Genomic DNA, 22,787 nt, shown 5'->3' with positions numbered 1-22,787 from the left:
AAAGTGCTGCGCACTGCGCCGCAATAGTTCGATTTCATTATATTTTCAATAGAACCCCGCACACTGGCGCCGATGTCCTCGGACATTCGCCGATGTCGGATAGCAATTAGAGACAAGTTCTATTTTGTCGGCGCCGCCCATTGACTTTCAATGCTATGTTCGTGTGAAATTGGGTTTGGGGGTCCGAATTATGTCGGAAGCAAAGTGCGCCGCAGTGCTGTCGGAGCCAATGTGCGGCCGGCCTTAGTGACTGTCTGGAAAACTGAAAGTCTGTCTCTCTCTCTCTCTCTCTCTCTCTCTCTCTCTCTCTCTCCCCCAGATGGGCTGATCGTGAGTGAAGAGCAGCTGACGTCTCTGCCCCTGGTGAAGGTCATCCCTGATGGCCAGTACACGGGGCCCAAGCTCAACACTGTGGTCCGCATGATGAGGGGCCTGCTGGAACAGAAGGTGCCCTTGCAGGAGTTCGAGGTAAACTTAATAATAACAGCAGCAATATCATTTTGTTTAATCAGCAGAACTGTCAATCGGAAGGTTCAGAAAATATGAACTACGAGTTTTCAGTGATTGGTGGTGTATTTTGCTTTTTTGAAATAAATGATAGAAGTCCGCAACACTGTTAATGCTCCCAGTGATTTATTTGCACCTTCTTGTATTTCGCTTTTTTTCCCACCACCTACACAGAATTTGCAGAACCTGCAGCCTCTTGATGATTGCTTGATCGGACAGACGCAAGAAAACAAAAAGAAAAACCGTTACAAAAATATAGTACCTTGTGAGTACCCTTTTAAGCGCCTTGGAGCATTCATAAACTCAATCCCTATCATCAGGCATTATAGTTATTTTTTGATGAAAAAAAAAATCATCCATTTCATTCTTCTCCCTTTGTAGTTGACACCACTAGAGTTCTCCTCGGCAAAGAGGGTGGGTACATAAATGCCAACTTCATCAAGATGCCAGTGAAGGACGAATGCTTCATGTACATCGCGTGCCAAGGACCCTTGCCCACGACACTGGGCGACTTTTGGCAAATGGTCTGGGAGCAGAAGTCCAATGTCATCGCCATGATGACGCAGGAGGTGGAGAGCGGGAAAGTGAAGTGCCAGAGGTACTGGCCAGACACGCTCAAGTCTGCCGAGATGGTGGACGACAGGCTGCAGATCACACTGGTGAAAGATCAGCACCTGGACAACTTCGTCATTCGTCTGATTGAAGTTAAAGATACTCAGGTAAAAAAAACCCTGCCCTTGTGTCTTTGTTTTATTTTCAATTCAATTTCGAGGTATCTATTCATCATGAGTTTTCACAATGCTTAAAGGGACACTGTGCAGGAAATGGTCAAAAAAGGTACTGCAACTATGCTGCTCATTGAAACTGGGTTGGCTATCGCCAAATTTGATATTTACATGAAAGTTTACTAAGTAATAAACACATATTTTCTAGTATGGTCCAAGTAGAGTCATTTTTGCAGCTAAAAATGGCTATTTTTGGAAATTCAAAATGGTGGACCATGAAGAATGTATGAAAAGTGCATTTCATGTATGAAAAGTGCATTTTTTCCAGTCATAATGAATACTTAGAATTTGTTGAAAAAGGTAACATTAATGAATGGGCAGCATGAATTCTGGAAATAAACAACTAAAAATCTCACACAGTGTCCTTTTAAACATCAATCAGATCAAATGGCAGGTTTTGGTACTTTGGTGGCAGATGGCAATCTCCTATCTATCTATCTATCTATCTATTACACCAGACGAACTGTTCTACTAGTGGGAAAATTAATGAAGAAAATGTTCCCTTTTTTTCTCCAAGTTTCCATACAACAAAAATACAGTGTTTGTTGTAGGTAGTTGACAATTATTGGGGATAGTATGTTCACTCCACCTTTAAATCTCTTTTGTGGGGTGCTGTGGTGCAGCACGTTGGGGCACCCATCCATGCAAGGACTTGCAGGCTCATGGCATGGGGACCTGAGTTCTCCCACTTTTCTGTCATACTTAGTGCCTCGTTCATAGTAAAAGCAAAAAAAAAACCCTACAAATATGTTTTTTAAAATCTCTTGTCTCTGTGTTTTTCCCTCTGTAGACTGACGAGGTCCAGCACGTCACACACCTAAACTACACTGGCTGGCCCGACCATGGCACGCCCACTCAGCCCGAGCAGCTGCTCACTTTCATCTCCTACATGAGACACATCCACCAATCAGGACCCATCATCACCCACTGCAGCGCAGGGATTGGTCGATCCGGGACACTAATCTGCATAGACGTGGTCCTGGGCCTCATCAGCAAAGATGCAGATGTAAGAAAGCAGCTGGACACTACTTTATGACGTTGAAGCAATGCCATTTTTACATTACTTTTTATTATTTAAATTTATTTAAACTGTCAGTCATATCAACTGAAACATCTGTTGTCTTTTTTTTCAGTTTGATATTTCAGATGTGGTGCGGACCATGAGGCTTCAGAGACATGGAATGGTCCAAACAGAGGTGATTTTTTGTGTTATAAAGTACTTTGTAATCTATTTAATCCATCAGTAATAGACGTAATATTCTGCAATAAAAATGCATATGGCGATGATGGTTGGGCTGAGTAGGACTTTCATAGTCTGTCTTTTTTGTGTTTTCCCCCACTACAGGAACAATACATATTCTGCTATCAGGTGATTTTATATGTGCTCAGATGTCTTCAAGCAGAGGAGAACATCTCAGGATAGATGGACCAATGGACTCGGAGCATGCTGGAGCTCTTTTATTAGACTGTTACAGTGAGCATTTTTGAACATTTTAAGCTTTCACTTTAATATGGAGACCAACTTCTGTGTACAGAGACTCAACAAATGTCAGAACAAATGCATAGATTTTCTTATAAACATTCACTTCCGGGAACATTCCTGAAGATTGTGTATATTTTTGGCTTCTACTCTCTCTTTGGCTGCTACATATTTTAAAAGACACAATAAAACATTGATTTTTTTATGTTACCTTTTTTGGTAAAAGACTGTGCTTTATATGGACTTCATAATTACAAAATGCCATTGAAGTAAGAAATTGATATTTTGTATGGAACAAATCATTCTTGTTCTTTTTAAAAACTAAATAATGCTGGAAGTTTCCTTGACAGAATACAACAGTATTTGCTTTGTAAATCTCAATATCAATCACTTTGAATTCTGTGGTAAATAATCACATTTAAGTGTACATATTTATCTCTTAAAATTTGTTGATATGTTTTAAAATGTTACATACTGGACAATTTGCAATTTGTAAATAAAAGAGTATCATGCCTTTTCATGTTGTTGACTTTTTTACATTTAATACTTTTTGATCATCATACAGCAAATAGGGGCATGTTTAGTGTATAAAAGACAGATGTTCATTAATTTCTGTAAACCTATTATAAGTTCCAAACGGCCATGTAACTAGGACCAAATGATCCTAGATGGAGAGTCAGTCCATATCGACCGGCTTCTGATCTTAAGAGGTCTTCTATTCTTGTGATCCTATGTGGATGTATAACAATTTGTTTTGTGCAACAGAGAAACCAGATAATGTTATCATCCTCCACTTTTATTTTTTGGGATGGGACCATGGGCTTCACACGTTGGCTACAGATAGACACTTGCGTGGAATACTTCAATTTTTAGCAAGGAAAAAAACTTTGGCGCTTCGACTCCAGGGGTTCTGTCCAATATGCGGACTCCCATCCTCGGCCTGTGCTTGTGGCCTCTCGTTATGGTGATGCCCCGCTTCCGTGGAACAAAGTTTCCCCGCTGTCAGCCCAGCCACAAAAAGTTTTGGGGGACTATTCATCCTTCATCTACAGTGGTGCAAACGGTAGGGCACTTATCTGCTACGTGGCTGGCCCAGGTGCGATTCCGGCTAAGGTCCTTTGCCGACCCTTTCCCGTCTCTCTCTCTCCCCACTTACTTCCTGTTAACGTCTTTGCTGTCCTATCAAATAAAGGCAAAAAAGTCCCCAAAACATTTAAAAAAAAGAATTGCATTTTTGTGAGATATTGAAAAACACTTCTGTCATCAGCGACATCATCACAAGGCCAGCAAGTGAGCAGAGCAGGATATTAGAAAGACCCCTTGGATGCTCATGCATGTAGCTATGATGTGTACAGGCTCATCTGGAAAAAGAGGCAACTAAACAAACTTCACTGCCACCACAGAAATTAGAAACATGTTTATTTTTCCCTCAGAAATGACAAAACAGTAGAGCAAAACCAGACCTGGGAAAACCTGACAACTACAAAACCAGTTCATCCCCTGAACACCAGGGCCTTTCTCTGACAACACATTTTACCACAATAAAAAGCTTAATTCCGCTAGGAAGAGGGAAATTCCCTTTAATTTCACTTGCCAAATACAATTGACAACTGAAAAATTCTCAGATTAGGTTTCTTGTTCTCAATTTCAGAACTATATTGTAAAGGTTGACTTTTTCGTGGTCAATTTAGTTGAAGAGTTCGTTCTGAACGGTGATATTGGGCCTTACATCATTGCTAAAATAGAAAGGAGATAACCATACCGTCTTTTGTCATTCAGTACAACTGAAACCAAAGAACTAATACAACTGAAACCCAAGAACTAATACTTGACATGTACTCCTTGATGGAGGGTAAACTTGATGGTGGAAAGTCACTGTGCATGATTTAAGTCTATGGCGCAGCCACTGACTTGTTATAGTATAACTTAGAAGTCAGTGGGCGCAGCTATATGAGGCTCATACACACCTCCAGTTCTACACGGCTATTAGGACCATATAACAGGTTTTATGGGTTTGTGATGTCTTCTATGTGGCGCCAACGGTAAATGCTAAAAAACGATCTGAACACACTGAATATTGAACAATTTTTCAACGCCCCAACAGTGCATCTCCTTTTTTTTCTTCAGTGTACTTCAAAAGGTGACCGAAAGTATAAATTCAACTAGTATTTGATATCATAGTTCAAGCTGGAAGTAGGGCATTCCCAGAAGGTATGTGAAACCTCAGCCCAAAACATTGTCCCATGAGGCACTCCATTCATCTGTCCGCTTTGAGAGAAAACTGATGGGGAATTTCTCATATAAAATTAGAGGTGATCTTTGATGGAGGTGATTGTCTCTAAGCTAAGGGACTTCATCCTCCTTGGACTATAGGCTCTTCCATTGGCTAATGTCCACAATGATCTCAAGAGAGGCTTGGGAAGAGTAAGGCAAACTCTGAAAGAGATGTTGAGTTCAAGATTTTAAGAGACACTGGCCTCAGCCGTGGCTCAAGCAGCTAAGGCACTGTATCAACACAAATACTTCAAAAATGTCTTAGAGACCCTGAGACAGTAACCCATCCATTCTTGAGGCTTTGGCTCTCCTCTTGGAGACATTGATGATGTTCAAGGAAGGTCGGGGAAGATTTCAGACAGTTTGTACGAGTCACGCTCCTCTGTAGGCTCCTCATCCTCCTTGCAGTTCCTCAACTTCTCCTGCAGATTTGGAAGCGTCTTCTCATACAAGTAGTCAATGATCTCACCGAAGTCAGTCATTCTGTTCCATCCTGGTACATGGGACACTTTCAGCCGGTAGAACCTCATCTGTAAATATTGTGGTGTTGTGTTCCCAAACAGATGAGTGAGTTCGTCCCAAACAATTTCTGCTGTATCTTCCACATTCATTTCATTGATCGCTTTGATCAGCTGGATTTCACTCTCAAGACTCTTTCTGCTTGTGATTACTACGCCAGTTGTCATTTTCATTTTTAGGTAGCCCATCCATTTCTCCCTGCAAAGGATCCAACTACGAGTCCGAACCTGCTGACTCACAGCTGCCCAGGGGAGCCTCTTGTACAAGTCCACTTTCCTGACGACCCCAGATCCAATGCTGCCATCCTCACCAGGTTTTGCCAGCTTCAGCAGGTGCTGCCGCACACTCCTCAGTAAGCTCCTTGACTCTTCCTCTGTCCATGGCCCATGACCCTCACATATCATGCCAAAACGTTTCTTCAGTGCTGAGTGACTGCGGCCAATCTGCTCTGAGATGATCCCCCATTTACGCCCATACAGTTTATGCAGGTTTATCAAATCCCTGTTCTCCTTTTCTGTGAACCTTCCCAAGTAATTCCCCGGGTTGAGGAGATCCCTGGCTTTGCAGAGTATGCTATCCCAGGAGCGCGGTATACCTGCACATAAGCATGAGATGAATCCCAACTTCCTTTTCATCTTGATGATTTCCTTCCCATCTGGGAAACGTTTAGGCAGAAAGAGCTTTGTCACACTCTCTATCCCTGAGAGTGCCAGGAAGTCTTTCACATTCTGTTTCAGACGATTGTTCTCAGCTACAGTAAATCTCCTTGTTCGTACAGGGATACCTTGCTCCTTAAACTCTCTGAAACGGGGAAGGTCGTACATGATGGCTTCCCGCAGCACAGTCAAATCAGTGAGCTTCTTTGATGGTAGATACTCCTTGATCTCCTGCAGAATGCCTTTGTCAATGTTGGGCGCAATTTTTTTGCTCACCGCTTTGTTGGGGTGGGGCTGTGCATCTGTAGCGGATGACACGCGAGGCTGTGCACGCTTCTTGAGCTTTTCAGACTTACTTTTCACAGAGGTCTGGTTGACTGCCTTACCATTTATTTGTGTTGGTGTGAGAGTCATCTCTGTATCTATGTTCCCATCAGCATTCTCCATCTTATGCATCTCCTCGATTCTTCTTTTCTTTCTCTTGTTCGTCACCGCTCTTCCCTGACAACTGTCCTCGAATTCACCTCCCACTGATGGCACATGTTTTCTTTTTCTCTTGATCTTTTTTCCTTGCTCATCACCATGAACCTCAGCTGGCCTGCTATCATTTTCATTAGGCCTAACTTTCACTTTCTTCTTTTTCTTTTGTTTCTTCTGGTGGATGGTTATTTCCTCACATGCCTGATATTCTGTTAACTTAACTGCGGGATGTTTCTTGTTCTTTTTCTTCTTTTGCGACTTTTTGTGAACCATATTCTCTGCTTCCATGGTGGCCGTGCACAGCAGCAGCAGCACGTGTAGGCGGAATCGGAGATGATGTCAATGGGAGGAAGTAGATTGGGCTTGTTGATGAATGACGTAACACCGGGCGACGAGGACTGACCAGAGAAGCCCGAAGTTGGTTACCAAGTGCTCTGCACGATTCTCCCGGTTAGAGCTACAGTTTCTACAAGGGCTGGGTCAAGCTTCTTCTTGCCGTCAACAGCGTTAAAAACGGGTACTGTGGACGGTAAGAAGTAGCTGGTCCCCCGGAGACATCGCACATCAGCAAATTGAGCAAAATGAGCTTCTTGTTGTAAGTTACAACTGCTTTCTCAGCAACAAAAACACTTGGATACTTAGCTATCTTCAGTTTCGCTAGCTGGCTAACACGACTTTGCCACTGTTGTCGTTTTATAAACGGAGCAGGTGCTAAAAGGCGACTTGGGATGTTTTGCCTGAAACACGTTGCCTTGCGATTCTCTGTCAAGTAGTAGGCCTAATTACATGCAGTGCTAAGCAAAGAGAAGCAGAAGCCCTTTGGTGTTTGGTCTACAAATATTTACTGGCAGCACAGGGATCACGAAGTTTATCTTAGCCCGTTACACAAATGCTACGAGTAATTTCTAAACGTGGCTGTGGGCTTGTTTGTATTTTTATAACAAATATCATTGGGAAGTTGTGCTATTTACAGTTTCTTAAATGTAGCACTGTAATTTGTGGGATATGAAGCTCTGCTCAGGTTAACATGATGGTCTCCTGATAAAGTGATGGGTTAACTTTTCTGCAGCCAGCTAAGATAGTGTTCACTGATTACACAGTGAGTTGCAGTACACAATTATATCGCATTACACCGCCCAACTGAGAGTAATAATAATCAGTGATATGTGTCATATACTGGGTATACAGGAATGTTGACACCGTATTAATTGACGCACCCCGGGATATTATTCATGCGACACCGGATGTGGAATGTGGAGTTATGAGTTATGAAGTAAAGGAACGACACGCTTCAAAACGGTCTCCGTATGATTCAATTCAGTTAAGGTTTAATCCTGATAAATGTTTTACTTAAAAGTGTAAACATAACATTGGCGACGAGTATAGTGACGACGACACGTGAGTAAATTAAATTTGGATGAAGATATTCGACGGACGATGGATAACGGAAAAATTCCACCGTTCGAGTGCTTCACTGACCCTGCCACGCTAGGCAGGCGTTGGACGAGGTGGCTAACCTCATTTGAACTTTTCGCGGATGGAAAGGGACTTATTGTGGAACCAAACACTCCTCCAGCAACTTTACAGAGGAGAAGGGCTCTACTTTTGCACCATGCCGGACAAGATGTCCAGGACATTTTCCTAACTCTAGCAAATAGAGGGGGACCGGCGGAGTATGATCTAGCAGTGGCAGCCCTGAACAACTATTTCGTGCCTCGTGTGAACGTCACGTTCGCGCGGCAAGAATTCCACACGGTCACCCAGAAACAAGGGGAGACGACTCAGCAGTTCATCACCAGACTACGTCAAGCGGCGAGAGACTGCGCCTTCGGAGTCGACATGGAGAACCAGATTCGGGACGCGGTGATGGCGAGATGCTCTTCAAGCTACGTACGTCGAAAGCTACTGGAAGAGGGACACGATCTCGATCTGGACCGGGCTATCGAGGTGTGTGAGCTGTGTGAGCGAGTGGAGCAACAAATGTCTCTGCCACAAGATGGAGCTGCTGCACCGTCCAAGGCGGACACAGTCAACCGCATCGGGCCAAAAGGCGGGAATGCTAAATTCAAGCATAAACAACAGACGCCACGTAAGTCGGAACAACGTTGTTTTAGATGCGGAAATTCTGGTCACTTTGGCAAGGACTCTAGCTGTCCCGCTAGGGGAAAAACATGCCATAAATGTGGCGGCAAGGATCACTTTTCCAAAGTGTGTAAGACCAAGAAACAGTCAGTCAACAATGTCACAGCCGAAGCGTCTGATTACGCCTTCATAGTCAAGAGCAGCGCAGCGCAGAACAGTTTGAATGTGTGCTTGGGGGGAGTGCAGCTAAACGTGCTAATTGACTCTGGTGCTACCTGCAACATAGTGGACGAGGGCACATGGGAGGGATTGAAAAAGCAGAACATCCAATGCCAGTCGTATGTAGCAGGGGCAGAAAAGAAGCTGTATGCATACTCCTCTACCCAACCGCTGCCGGTGAAGGGTGCATTTAAATGCGAGGTGACTATCGGAAACGCAAGCGAGCAAGCTGAATTCATAGTCATACAGGGACATGGCGAGTCTCTGTTGGGCAGGGATACTGCCACGAAATTAGGAGTCCTACGAATTGGCACAGACATAGCCGCAGTGCAGGACCTGAAACAGTCCATGAGGTCACAGTACCCCGATGTCTTCCAGGGCGTAGGGAAGCTGAACACCAAGCAGGTCAGTCTCTACGTAAACCCCGACGCGCAGCCAGTTGCGCAGCCCTTACGGCGCATTCCGTTCAATCTGAGGGGGCCTCTGGAGAGAAAAATCAAAGAACTGTTAGACATGGACATTATAGAGGAAGTTAACGGACCGACCCCATGGGTCAACCCAGTGGTGGTGGTGCCTAAAACAAAAACTGAGATAAGGCTGTGCTTAGACATGCGCAGGGCCAACCAAGCGATCGTGCGGGAACGGTACCCCATACCAACGGTGGATGAAGTGCTACAGAGCATGAACGGGTCCAAAATCTTCAGCAAATTGGACTTAAAGTGGGGCTACCACCAGTTAGAACTGACCCCAGCTTCCCGCCAGATCACAACATTCGCCACACACAACGGGATCTACAGATACAAGCGGCTGCTCTTCGGCGTGTCTTCGGCCAGCGAGCAGTACCAGCATGAAATCGCCTCTGCACTTGCTGGGATCGAGGGTGTCGACAACATCTCGGACGACATCATAGTGCACGCCGCAGACCCAGAGACACACAACCAGCGTCTGCATGCTGTTATGAAACGGCTGCAACAATGTGGACTTACCCTGAATGCTGACAAATGCGAGTTCAGCATGGATCGCCTTGTCTTCATGGGAGTGCTGCTGACCGACAAGGGCATCGGACCTACGACGGAGAGGGTCAGAGCGATAGCTGAGGCCCGAGAACCGGAAAATGCATCGGAGGTGAGGAGCTTCCTGGGTCTGGTGAGCTACAGCAGCAGATTCATCCCAGACTTCGCGACGGTGGCAGAACCTCTACGACGGCTGATCCGTAAGGACACCACGTTTGTGTTCGGCGAGGAGCAGCGAAAGTCATTCAGCGAGCTGAAGGCGGCGCTGGCAAAAGCAGGCACACTGGCCTATTTCGACAAGGACGCACCTACCCGAGTCATCGCGGATGCGAGCCCAGTCGGACTCGGCGCTGTGCTCGTGCAGCGTCAGCAAGGTGAGATGGTGCCAATCTGCTATGTCAGCCGTAGCCTGAGTGACTGTGAGAAAAGGTACTCTCAGACAGAGAGAGAGGCCTTAGCTCTCGTGTGGGCTTGTGAACGGTTGCACCCGTATGTGTATGGGCGCCAGTTTGATCTTGTGACTGACCATAAACCACTCGAGGCGATCTACGGCCCTCGCTCGAAACCCAGTGCCCGGGTGGAGAGATGGGTGTTGCGGCTACAACCATACAACTTCAAAGTAGTGCATGTGGCCGGCAAGCACAACATCGCTGACTCCCTGTCAAGGCTGATGGGGGAAACCGCTCTTCGAGGAAAACACGCACACGAAGCAGAGGAATATGTGCGGTTCGTTGCGGTGAACGCCACCCCCCTGGCACTGACAACGAGAGAGGTGGAGGAAGCCTCAAGGACTGATCAGGAGCTGATAGAGGTGAGAAATGCCTTAAAAACTGGACACTTTCAAAAATGTATGCCTTATGCATCTGCCGCAGCTGAATTGTGTGTGATAGGCTACATAGTTCTGAGGGGCACACGCATCGTGCTGCCCAGGGCACTACGGGCAAGAGCGCTTACGCTCGCGCACGAGGGACATTTGGGCATTGTGGGCACAAAACAACACCTCAGGAGCAAAGTGTGGTGGCCAGGCATGGCTAAAGCCGCAGAAAAGCACTGCAAAGAATGCCACGGGTGTCAGATCACAGCACGCCCTGACGAACCCGAACCACTCAGACCAACAGTGCTTCCCGATGGGCCATGGCAGGCTCTAGCTGTGGACTTACTTGGGCCACTACCATCCAAACACTCAATCCTAGTCACAGTGGACTATTACAGTCGCTATTATGAATATGAAGTGCTCACCTCCACTACTACTGACAAAATCATTGACAGCCTCGAGAACATGTTCAGTAGACATGGACTTCCATTGACTCTGAAATCTGACCACGGGCCACAATTTAAATCAGACGAGTTCCGTGATTACTGTGCAGAGAAGGGGATTGAGCATCTCAAAACAACACCAAAATGGGCCCAAGCAAACGGCGAAGTCGAGCGGCAAAACAGCTCGCTCATGAAAAGAATCCGAATTGCGCAATCTGCCGGGCTGGACTGGCAGAAAGAACTCAGACGATATGTCACTGTGTATCGGTCAATTGCGCACAGCACTACAGGCAAAAGCCCCGCCGAGCTGCTGTTCAACAGGAAAATGAGGGGGAAAACTGCCTGAGCTGCATCCAACATTCATAGACTTTGAAGTGCGAGACCGAGATGCAGAACAAAAACAACAGCACAAACTCTACGCCGATGACAGGAGGAACGCAGAATACTCCGAGGTGGCGGTGGGAGACAAGGTGCTGCTAAAACAAGAAAAGGTGGACAAGTTCAGCACAAACTTCAACAAAACACCACACACGGTGGTCCACAAACACGGCAACCAAGTGACTGTCGAGTCACCTGAGGGAGCTCAGTACAGCCGTAACACTACATGGGTGAAAAAGTACAACCAGCCCCAGGCCGGGGAACGAGAGGAGGCCAGCGCAACAGCTGACCCCGGGCAACAGCTGGTCATGAATTCTCGTGACTGCCCAGCTGTGCCAGCGGTGCCAGACGCACCAGCGACACCTGCCTCTAGGCCTCAGAGGCAGCGGAAACCTCCAGAGAGACTAAAGGACTTTGTAATAACCTAATTGCTTTACAGGTTTGGACATTGTAATGAACCGGGACATTGTAATGAATTAACTTCTTTACAGGTTTGGACATTATAGTGAACTGGGACTTTATAATGAACAAATTCCTTTGCAGGTCAAGGCTACTGGAGTGAAGAAAATTAAAAGGACTGTTCTTGTTAAACTGTTAAGTTGAAATGAACACTTGGTGAGAAACCGGTTAAAGAAGAAAAATAATACAATGCTAAGTGAAATGCAAATGCAATGGTTAATGAAAACATCTGAGAGAATGACTAATGAGATGTTATGGTTCATGAGATTTAAAAGAAAAATGCTCAGAGAATTTATTTTTGATTTTAAATCATTTTATGATAAGGTTTACTTGTTAACATGATTTGCAATGTGAAAGTTAAACTACTGGTTTAAATGTCAGGTTACCTTGAGTTCTGATTCAAGTAAAAGGGGGATGTCATATACTGGGTATACAGGAATGTTGACACCGTATTAATTGACGCACCCCGGGATATTATTCATGCGACACCGGATGTGGAATGTGGAGTTATGAGTTATGAAGTAAAGGAACGACATGCATCAAAACGGTCTCCGGTTGATTCAATTCAGTTAAGGTTTAATCCTGATAAATGTTTTACTTAAAAGTGTAAACATAACAATATGGTGAACTCCAGCACTTCTTGTTTTTATTGGTGATACTTTCGTGAAGCCCATGTTAGCCCCACTAGCAGCACTGGGGGAGTTGTTGGATAACTCCAGCAAGCAGCTGGTCTTGGACTGAACAATTTCGCGATAGCAATAATACATATGCTAATTTAAGATTCGTGTAACCAAACATGGCAAGGCTGTTGTGCATGCAAATAATGATGACTTCTGGAGGTTGACGTAAGAGGCAATAAAACGCAGTGTTGCATCCATTTAGCTGATGCGAAGTAGCCTAGTCCGTGTCCGTTGCTAACACAGTTATTGCTATGCCCATTGCGTAATAAATCGCACTCCTTTAAATATCAACAGTGGGAACCGTTCATCCAAAACCTTTAAACCCAAGAAGAACATCCCCGAAGGCTCTCATCAGTACGAGCTCTTGAAGCATGCAGAGGCCACACTTGGCAGCGGAAACCTGCGGATGGCGGTGACGCTACCGGATGGAGAGGACCTCAATGAATGGGTGGCCGTGAACAGTAAGTGATGGAGGTCATGTTTGCATTAGATCTGGAACTCTACTTCACCCATACAGTAATGGCACTCACTCACCTGTGCTTGATGTCTTTTGGCCGTGTTCCCTTCTCTGGTCCAGGGGTTACCAAACTTTACCACGCCAAGCCTTTCCTGCCAACTTGCTGCGGCCCATTTGATGGTATTTAGGCCTAGATAGGTTCCTACAACATTTTCCCTAATTTCTGTGCTCCTTGTTATAACACCAGAAAGTAATTGTCAGGGCCCTACCATGGCGCAAATGGTAGGGTACTCGGTTGACATGCAGCCGACCAGGGTTCGATTCCTGGCTGACCCTTCCCTGTTTCTCTCTCTCTCTCCCTCCCCCCTGCCATTACCTTCACAGTGCTGTCAAATTAAGGAGCCCAATATATATTATTGTATAATATTGTACATATAAAGAAAGAAACTGACAGAAGGTACATCATGCACATTATAACCTGACCTGGCCATAAATATATATTTTTTTTGTAATTCGCCTGCCTGTCAATGTTATTTCTTTTGGTAAGACAGATGGGCAGAATGCACCGACATGTTATGTTGTTAGTCTGTGAGTTACTATCTGTGTAGTGCTGAGGCAACTGCTACTCTCAAGCTTAGTAGGAGGGAACTTTAGGCATCCTCCCAGCTGGCCGGTGCCTCACAGTAGGACGGTGTCAATGAAAAGGGGGACCTAGAGTACAATGCAGCTTAAACTTTGTGTTTTTCATTTAGAGCAAACAAGTGACTATAACATTGAAACGCAAGTCACTTGTTTGCACTAATAATAAAAACAGCAAAAGTTTAAGCTGTGGCTTGATTGTGACTTCCATTTCTTTGGAGGTTCTTCTTTGAAGTTCTTTTGTCTCGCTGTCTTTCAACTGTTTCTCAAGCCATTTTCTTTCTACATCTTCACATCCTCAGCGGTGGACTTCTTCAACCAGATCAACATGCTGTATGGGACCATCACAGACTTCTGCACAGAGGAGAGCTGCCCTGTAATGTCTGCTGGGCCAAAGTAGGTTTACAGACAAAGTTTGAGTTGTTTGTTGGATTTTTGTTGTTTTAGTATTAGAGATGCATCGGATCCTGATTTTTTTGGATACCGGGTCCACTGCTTAAGATCCTGCCGGATCCGGAACCGGATACCGGATCCTATGAAAGAGTTGAAACACATAGCCTACTCGTGTGACGGAGGTCATCTTGCACCTGTTCACCCCCCTCGGGGATCGAACCTGCATCCTCGTCAACTACAACCAGAGAATGGTATAAGAAGGAGATAAGTCAGGCCCGTTGTTTTCCGGTATCCCGTTGACGTCAGGTGAACGCCCCTTTAGGAGACCATCCGAGTTTGAGAGTGAATTACGCCTCTAGAGTGCATTTGTGGGATTGAATCCTTGGATGACAGTTCAGATTTCGGATGTCAAAATGCAAATTGACGTGTGTCCTCCTCGCCACTTCCACCTTGAAATGCTCTTATGGAAATAAAATAAAGGGGTGAAATAGGTTTGTGTTGTGTGTCTTATTCATTGCACATCATCCAAAGACGGAACACAGGTGTGTGGAATACCTGCAGCATATGTCGCCAAATTTCGTCCACTTCACTGATCACTCACTGAAAACGTGATAGGCCTATCTATTTCAAATGCTATTTAATTATGCCATCGTATATTTTTGGGTAGCAGCAACTGTGTAGATGAGGTAATGAGCAATATTAGCAATATTTCGCTCACACTTGCAGTCCTGGCTTTATCGCTGCAGGAACTGTGATTAGTTTGGTCGTTACTGTGGAAACGGTTGAATAATTGTAGTCCTATAGGCTGTTCCAATCTTCGTACTGTCCGCCCTTCCCGCACTGTGTTTGGGTACGCAGGGTAGTTCCATTTCTAATCGCGGCGGTGAAGTGTACTGTAAACTACCCGGATAACGCCCTCAAACCGGCCATTTTTTGAAGTGTGGAGTTATGTACACTTTTCGCACTCAACGGCCGCCATGTTTGTTACGTAGTTTCCTCTCTGGTGTCATATCGGTCAAACTGCCGAATATCTGTGATGACAGCATAGGTTTTATTCCAAAGACAATAGCCATGTGTATAAGAGAAAGGGGTAACTTTTAAAACTTGTCAACACAAGGAACAGTGTCTTCCGTGATGAATTGTATATTGACGGTTGGTAAACTCTGATGACACGCGACAACCGTCATTTCCGTGAAGTGTATCAGACAGAACGTGAATTGGACCTGCACTTCACCCTCAAATTTAGCCGTTAAGTTGAGGGTGGAAAGTGCACTGTATCACAGTACACAGTGCAGAGTGTGGAGAATGGAACACGCTCCTAAAGTTAAATAGGGAAGCAGCAGGGCGAGTTTGAAGCCAGAATGTCGTTGTGAAATTAAAGTTCCATCTCTTTCCAGCTGCCGTTACGACACCCTTCATTACAATGCTGTCTATGGCCGTTTGACTCGGTTTTAAATGTCATCACCGTTTCAAATTGTAGGCCTAGGTTATAGCCTTGACATCTCTTTAGTAGGCTATTTCATGGTGTCCCATGTAAAATGGATGTTACAGACTTCTTGCGAATATTTCCTTACTGCCTAGTGCCAAAAAAAGACGCGAAGACGCACTGGGATAAGAGCGAATCTGAAGACGCACTGGGTGAAACGCGTTGCTCGCTCAGGAAAAAAAAAATGACAAAAGAAGTAGGCCTAGCCTATCCAGTGTGCGATGTTTAATTAAGTTTTCATATTGATCAAGTTTTCCTGCCTTGCACCTGGAAGGGTTGTGCAAAAGGACTTCCATGCACAAAGAAATAAATACTAGGCCTACCGTATATATACAGTGCCCTCCATAATTATTGGCACCCCTGGTTGAGATGTGTTTTTTAGCTTCCAATTATTTTATTTTTTTTCTAAATAATATGGGACCTTAATGGAAAAAAAGAGAAAAATCCAACCTTCAATACAAGTGCATTTATTCAGTGGGGAAAAAATCCCACATAAAGAAATAATTATTTGACATCAAATAATGTGTGTCACAATTATTAGCACCCCTGGTGTTAATATTTTGTACAACCCCCTTTTGCCAACAAAACAGCACCTAATCTTCTCCTATAATGTTTCACAAGATGGGAAAAGACAGAAAGAGGGATCTTCAGCCATTCCTCTTTGCAGAATCTCTCTAAATCATCCAGAGACCTGGGTCCTCTTCTCTGTACTCTCCTCTTCATCTCACCCCACAGGTTCTCAATGGGGTTGAGGTCAGGGGACTGAGATGGCCATGGGAGGAGCTTGATTTTGTGTCTGGTGAACCATTTCTGTGTAGATTTGGCCATATGTTTAGGGTCATTGTCTTGCTGAAAGACCCAGTGACGACCCAGCTTCAGCTTTCGGGCAGAGGGCAACAGATTTTGATTTAAAATGTCCTGGTATTTCAAAGCATTCATGATGCCATGCACCCTAACAAGGTTCCCAGGGCCTTTGGAAGCGAAACAGCCCCACAGCATCACTGACCCACCCCCATACTTCACAGTGGGTATGAGGTGCTTTTCAGCATGCGCATCTTTCGTGGTACGCCAGACCCACTTAGAGTGTTTGTTGCCAAAAAGCTCAATCTTGGTCTCATCTGACCAAAGCACACGGTCCCAGTTGAAGCCCCAATACCGCTTGGCGAACTCCAGACGCTTGCGTTTATGATTGTGAGTGAGGAAAGGTTTTCTCCGTGCATGCCTCCCAAACAGCTTGTTGGCGTGTAGACAGCGCCTGATGGTTGATTTGGAGACTTTGTGACCCCAGGATGCTACCATTTGGTGTAATTCTGTAACAGTGAGCTTTGGAGATCTTTTGATTTCTCTTACCATCCTCCTCACTGTGCGTGGTGGCAAAATAAACTTGGGTCCTCGTCCAGGCTTGTTTACCACTGTTCCAGTTGTTTTGCAACATGATCTCCAAAAATTCTGTGCTCCTGGACACGGATGTTAAGGACACAAAATCTGTGTCCAGGAGCACGGATTTTGCCAAAATTCTGTGCTCCTGGACACAGAATTATTTTCCGTGATGGACACACAGAAGTGCTCTCTCTATACTCCCACAGCTCTGTTTCCACAGTCTTGTGTTTTCTCAGGATTTTTCTAATTTAAAATATTTTTTCTCAAAAAAGCATTTCTTACTGACAGGTTAGGGTTAGGGATTGTTTTGGTCAGGGCACAACTTAAATAAATATAGCATTATTTTGTTTAGGATTAGCATTTGGTGTGTATTTTCTAATGATAGAGTTAACACAGTGCTGTGGTAATAGCCTTTAGAAAGCACTTCCGTGTGCCCATCACGGAAAACAATTCCGTGTCCAGGAGCATGGAAAACAATTCCGTGTCCAGGAGCACGGAATTTTGGCAAAATCTGTGCTCCTGGACACAGATTTCGTGTCCTTAACATCCGTGTCCAGGAGCACGGAATTTTTGGAGATCAGGCTGTGTTTTGAACTTCTTAATTATTCCTCTCACAGTGGATATGGGCAGCTGCAGTTGAGTGGCAATCTTCTTGTAGCCTCTGCCTGACCTGTGAAGGTCGACGCACATCTGCCTCACTTGTATGCTTGTGTTCCTTTGTCTTTCCCATGTTTAAGAGTGGATAAGAGAAATGGCCTCGGTGTCACGTCATATTTATACCCCAGGGAAACAGGAAGTGATGAATTACTAATTAAATGTTCCTACATACTCTGGTAAACTTTGTAAACTACTGTAGAAATGACAGAAATGCTTCAATTATATTTATTTCCTGGGAATTGTTAAGGGTGCCAATAATTGTGGAACAGGTGATTTAATGAAAAATAATTATTTTTTAGTCAGGGATTTTTTTTATTTTCTTACAATTCATTTGAGTTGAAGGCTACATTTTCCTACAATTTTCAGTGTGACAGTATTCTTCTGCAATAAACACTGAATTTATTTTAAGGCTTTTAACACATCTCAACCAGGGGTGCCAATAATTATGGAGGGCACTGTATATGACAGGATATTACAATAAATGTACAATGAAAACAACGTGAATGTTAACTGGGATTACTGCTTAACTTCCGACAGTTACCATGAGCGACGCGTCCCATCCCATCCGTCTCCGCCACGCCTCTTCACAGACTACGAATCCCACCTCAGCCCTTTGGATGGCGGTAGTGCGCAACCCTTGTCAGCTGCCACCAAACGCAACAGTAAGGGAAGAAGAAGGGGGGACAACGCCCCCTTAGGAGACCAAACTTGAGCACATCCATTTACATTGTGTGGGCGGAGTTCAGGGTATCTCCTTCTTATACCATTCTCTGCTACAACGGTCCGGCAATGGGAGACACAGTACGATACCACTGGGTCAAGAGACTAGTCTCTCGACCCAACGGCACGAGACTGTAAGAGGCTATCGGAGGGAGGTTTACCAACGTTCCACGCCAACTCTGTGCTAGTTAGCCGCCTTTAGACTTGCACACGTGGGCCCTTTTTATTAAGTTGGCTCAAACAATTTTTTAGACTCATTGGCTTACTGCCACACTGCCTGCAACGGCCGCTTCCAAAGGGCTTTCACTCCATGCAGCAATTGGGGTTGTGAAAGACTGACTGAAAAGCCTAGGCTACGTAAAAACTAGAGATGCACCAGATCCTGATTTTTAGGTAACTGCCGGATACCGGATCCACTGCTTAAGATCCTGCCGGACCCGGATCCTGTGAAAAACCATATTATCCTGCCAGATCCGGAACCGGATCTTGGATCCAGTGCATCTCTATTTAGTATTAGTGGTGGTTTGGACCAGAAAATAGAGACACTTGAATTTTGAAGGGCATTAAAAGCGTGTGTGGTTCAACTGTTTATGAAAATTAGATCAGTGACCTTAGCGTTCAGTTGTTATGGTAGTTGTTTATTCAGCGGTCTTCAAAGTTTGTGTCTCTTTTTTTTTTTTTTTCCTTTCTGTAGGTATGAGTACCACTGGGCTGATGGGACCAACATCAAAAAGCCAATAAAATGCTCTGCTCCGAAATACATTGACTATCTAATGACTTGGGTCCAGGACCAACTAGATGATGAAACACTGTTCCCTTCTAAAATCGGTACTAGAATTTCTTTGTTGTTTTGTATGTCAAAGATGGAGTATGTCATTTTTGTAGTAGTAGTTTATTTCCTGAACTTTTGCTGCCCATTCACAAATGTTATCTTTTTCACGTTACTGACCTCCACCATCAATTTCTAAATGATTTGTTACGACTTGGAAATGTACACTTTTCATATGGGAATAGGAGGATCATCTGTCATCTGTCCGGTTTGAATGACCATCCATAGTCAATAGTCATCTTTTGGACATGAACAACTACATTTGTACACTCAACCTTCGGGAAAAAAAAATGTCTCTTTCATTCTGCGTTCGTGTTTCTCCTCTGACCTCAGGTGTGCCGTTCCCCAAGAACTTCATGTCGGTGGCCAAGACCATCCTGAAGCGGCTGTTCCGCGTCTACGCCCACATCTACCACCAGCACTTTGACTCGGTCATGCAGCTGCAGGAGGAGGCCCACCTCAACACCTCCTTCAAACACTTCATCTTCTTCGTGCAGGTTGTATTATATTACATTTAGCAGACACTTTTCCGTTTTACCCGCCAGTGTTGCTGGCCCGCCCAATTACCTTCTGTGGGTAAAAAAAAGGGGGGGTATGGGGCGGGACATAGAAATCAGTGGAATTTGGTTCATAAAATACTGTTTCATTTGCGCTAGCCTAGCATCATTCACCTCTGGAATTACAAGGACTGCTGGGAATATCAAAAAAGTGTCTCACATGTCTACAAGACTCTGACTAACTAGAAAATAGGGTTTAGTGTCAAAATTCCCAGAGTGTTGCTTTAAATGTAAAGTTCTGCCGGGGTGAAATCCTGCTTTTATCCAAAGCCACTTGCAATTTATATACAGGCTAATAGTTACAACCTCTTGAGCAATGTGAGGTTAGGGGTCTTCTGCTCCAGGGCACTTCAGGTATGGATGAGGGACCCACATTATTCCTACTGGTAAAGGTGGGATTCGAACCAATACCAGAGACTATCAAAGGGGAATTTTATGCAATGTGTGGTGTCCGCCTCTTTAGGAGACCAATGGAGGTCGAGAATGAACGGAGTTCCCTCAACGTTATAGGTGGTGGGAGCGCACATTGTATGCAAGTCACCACTAAACACCACAGGAAGAAATAAAGGAAGAGAGGATTGTGCCGCCTTAGAGCGGACTTCATCCCACTCCCACAAGTGCTATGACTCATCTTGGTCTACCATATTGAACATCTTTACCAATACCAACTCCGTAACCAGTAGGCGACACAGCTGCTGCAAAGCAACTTTTGAAAGACCTTTTTGATTTTTTTTTGTATCAAATCTAAGGTGCTAGCAACGAGCATCTCTTTTGAGTCAGTGTTGTGAGACAATCCATCGATGGATTGTCCTTGAGCACAATGCTCCAGGCACTGTAATCAGTACTACCTTCTAATAACTGAAAGTCACTTGGATAAGAGCATCAGATAAATATAATACAATGTAATGCAGGGGTCCCCAACCTTTCTGGGTCTGAGGGCTACCAAGGGCTACCCAAGGGTGACCGAGGGCTTCTGAGGTCTACTGAAGTCTTGGCATCATTCTCAAATCAGACTATTATTGAATGATAATTTACTTATAGGTTATAAGGAATAAATAATCTCATATTTAAATAAAGAAAAGCATTAACTGTGACTAAAATCTGGTAGTCGCCACTGTTTATTAACATCCTTGGTGGGCACCTCAGAAGCTCCTGGAGGGCTACTTGGCGCCCGCGGGCACAACGTTGGTGACACCTGATGTAATGCGTATGACTTGTGCCTGTTTTTAAACTGTTTCAGGAGTTCAACCTGATTGAGCGAAAGGAGCTAGCACCTCTGCAGGAGCTGATCGAGAAGCTGACAACAAAGGACAGATAGACGGAGAGGTGGAACGGGGGGGGGAGAGAAGAGTGACCCCAGTACACGACTAACTTCTCCTCTGTTCCCTGCTGTTCTCCTTAACTCTGTACAGATGTCCGTCTTGCCTTGACTACCTACAAATCTCAGTCGCACACCATTGCTAAAATAATTTCTTAACCAATGGAGGAGAGTAGTATTGTCACTATATCATAGAAATAATCCTGCCCAGAAGATCCTGTTAAGAACAGAAAAAGTGGGGACCCAGGCTAACTATAGAGACGTCTTATACAGGCACCTCTTCTTGTTCAGGTCTAGTTATATGGTCAAATGGACATTAGGCCAATGGGTCTTGATTAGGCAAATGGGGAATAGAGATGGCGTCTCCCTTCAGTTTGGGTAGGTCTTCTAATGAAAAGGTACTACATTGCTGCCACCTAGTGGTTGAATAACTTCACTACTTCTCTATCTGGCAGCTCTTGAGTGTTTTTTTTTGTTTTGTTTTTTTTTAACTGTTGGGGTGTGCCAAGTTGAAATTATGTAGTGATCCAGACAGTAGGATGGATAAAGATGAATTGATGAAGATATCCTTGTTTCCTATGCAATCATAAGAAAATTATCTTTCTTTTTTCCCCGTTCGGTGAGGTTGCACAGAATGTGTCATGGATATGTTTTATCATCCAGCTACAGTGTCATTCATTGTACGATTACATTAATCTGAACAGGCTTTCATTTGAAAAGGATGTTGGTATTTCATATTTGCATGAAGAGGTGCATTGAGTATACTGCAGAGCTATGAACAGGTGATCCACAGTAAGAGTGCTGGTCACTTAAAATTATAAGAACACTATTTTAGAGTACCGATAACTGAGTTGTATGAATAATATGCGTGATCGTCAGGTGTATGACAACACAGTTCTGGTTTAGGCTTAAACATGAATTTCCCCCTTGCTGAAGCATTCAGCAAAGCATACAGTATGTGAAAGACTCAACTGAAGAAACTGGTTGAGCTGGTGTGTGATTCCGAAAATTAAGCCTTTTTGCATCAAACCATTTGTGTTTTGTTTCTGCTATAGAAATAGATTACAATACCACACTAACTTTCATTTAAAGGTTTCAAAACTGATTTAGTGGCACCTCTTTATTTGTGTTGTGTTGAAACCTCCTGGTTTGGTTTTTGACCATAGAACTTGTTCCTCTATGAATTCAATATGAATTCAGTATTTTGTCAACATACACCATTTTGGAAAGAAGCATTCCATGAATGTGATGAACTGGAGCAGCGGGGTACTGTGACCATGGCTGTGTTACTGACGGTGCCAACAGTTGTTAAGCATGCCAGGCTAGGTGTTAACTTTGTATGAACCCTAATTTTGCCTCTGACATAGAGTATATATTTTCCCTGGAGTGTGTCATAGGTGTATGTTTTCAAGCAGGTTGTAAATAATGTTTAAAAGCTGTGGAATGCAGCTACTGATAGCATTTCAAATGTACGGAACACTTTGGTAAACAAATGATGCTGTAAATATGCCTAATAAAATGTTTGGCCATTACCAGCATGTGTTTTGTCGTAGTGAGTCTTG

The 22,787-nt window shown here is 44.3% G+C and overlaps 3 protein-coding genes across 6 annotated transcripts in view; 2 read left to right on the top strand and 1 right to left on the bottom strand.

Annotated features, from left to right (window-relative positions):
- ptpn13 (protein tyrosine phosphatase non-receptor type 13) overlaps positions 1-3,290 on the top strand; it is a 112,229-nt gene extending 108,939 nt beyond the window's left edge. For all 4 annotated transcript variants that reach the window (XM_063210608.1, XM_063210609.1, XM_063210607.1 and 1 more), the window contains 6 exons: positions 320-468; positions 682-772; positions 889-1,226; positions 2,083-2,298; positions 2,426-2,488; positions 2,638-3,290. In XM_063210608.1, the coding sequence (XP_063066678.1) occupies positions 320-468; positions 682-772; positions 889-1,226; positions 2,083-2,298; positions 2,426-2,488; positions 2,638-2,715 (935 nt within the window). In that variant the 3' untranslated portion in view covers positions 2,716-3,290. The remainder of the gene's footprint in view (positions 1-319; positions 469-681; positions 773-888; positions 1,227-2,082; positions 2,299-2,425; positions 2,489-2,637) is intronic.
- Positions 3,291-5,319: 2,029 nt separating this feature from the next.
- On the bottom strand, positions 5,320-7,040 carry LOC134458345 (transcription termination factor 1-like). The gene has a single exon (XM_063210618.1). It carries the CDS (start codon positions 6,987-6,989, stop codon positions 5,379-5,381), a length of 1,611 nt encoding a protein of 536 aa, XP_063066688.1. The 5' UTR covers positions 6,990-7,040; the 3' UTR covers positions 5,320-5,378.
- A 64-nt stretch (positions 7,041-7,104) lies between these two features.
- Positions 7,105-22,757, top strand: LOC134458347 (MOB kinase activator 1B-like). The gene is made up of 6 exons (XM_063210620.1): positions 7,105-7,296; positions 13,084-13,250; positions 14,188-14,281; positions 19,216-19,349; positions 19,684-19,847; positions 21,148-22,757. Exons 1-6 carry the CDS (start codon positions 7,283-7,285, stop codon positions 21,223-21,225), a joined length of 651 nt encoding a protein of 216 aa, XP_063066690.1. The 5' UTR covers positions 7,105-7,282; the 3' UTR covers positions 21,226-22,757.
- The last annotated feature ends 30 nt before the right edge of the window (positions 22,758-22,787 follow it).

Source organism: Engraulis encrasicolus, chromosome 11 (assembly GCF_034702125.1).
Source record: "Engraulis encrasicolus isolate BLACKSEA-1 chromosome 11, IST_EnEncr_1.0, whole genome shotgun sequence".
In the NCBI taxonomy this organism is placed as follows: Eukaryota; Metazoa; Chordata; class Actinopteri; order Clupeiformes; family Engraulidae; genus Engraulis; species Engraulis encrasicolus.
This window is presented reverse-complemented; position numbering and strand designations above follow the sequence as displayed.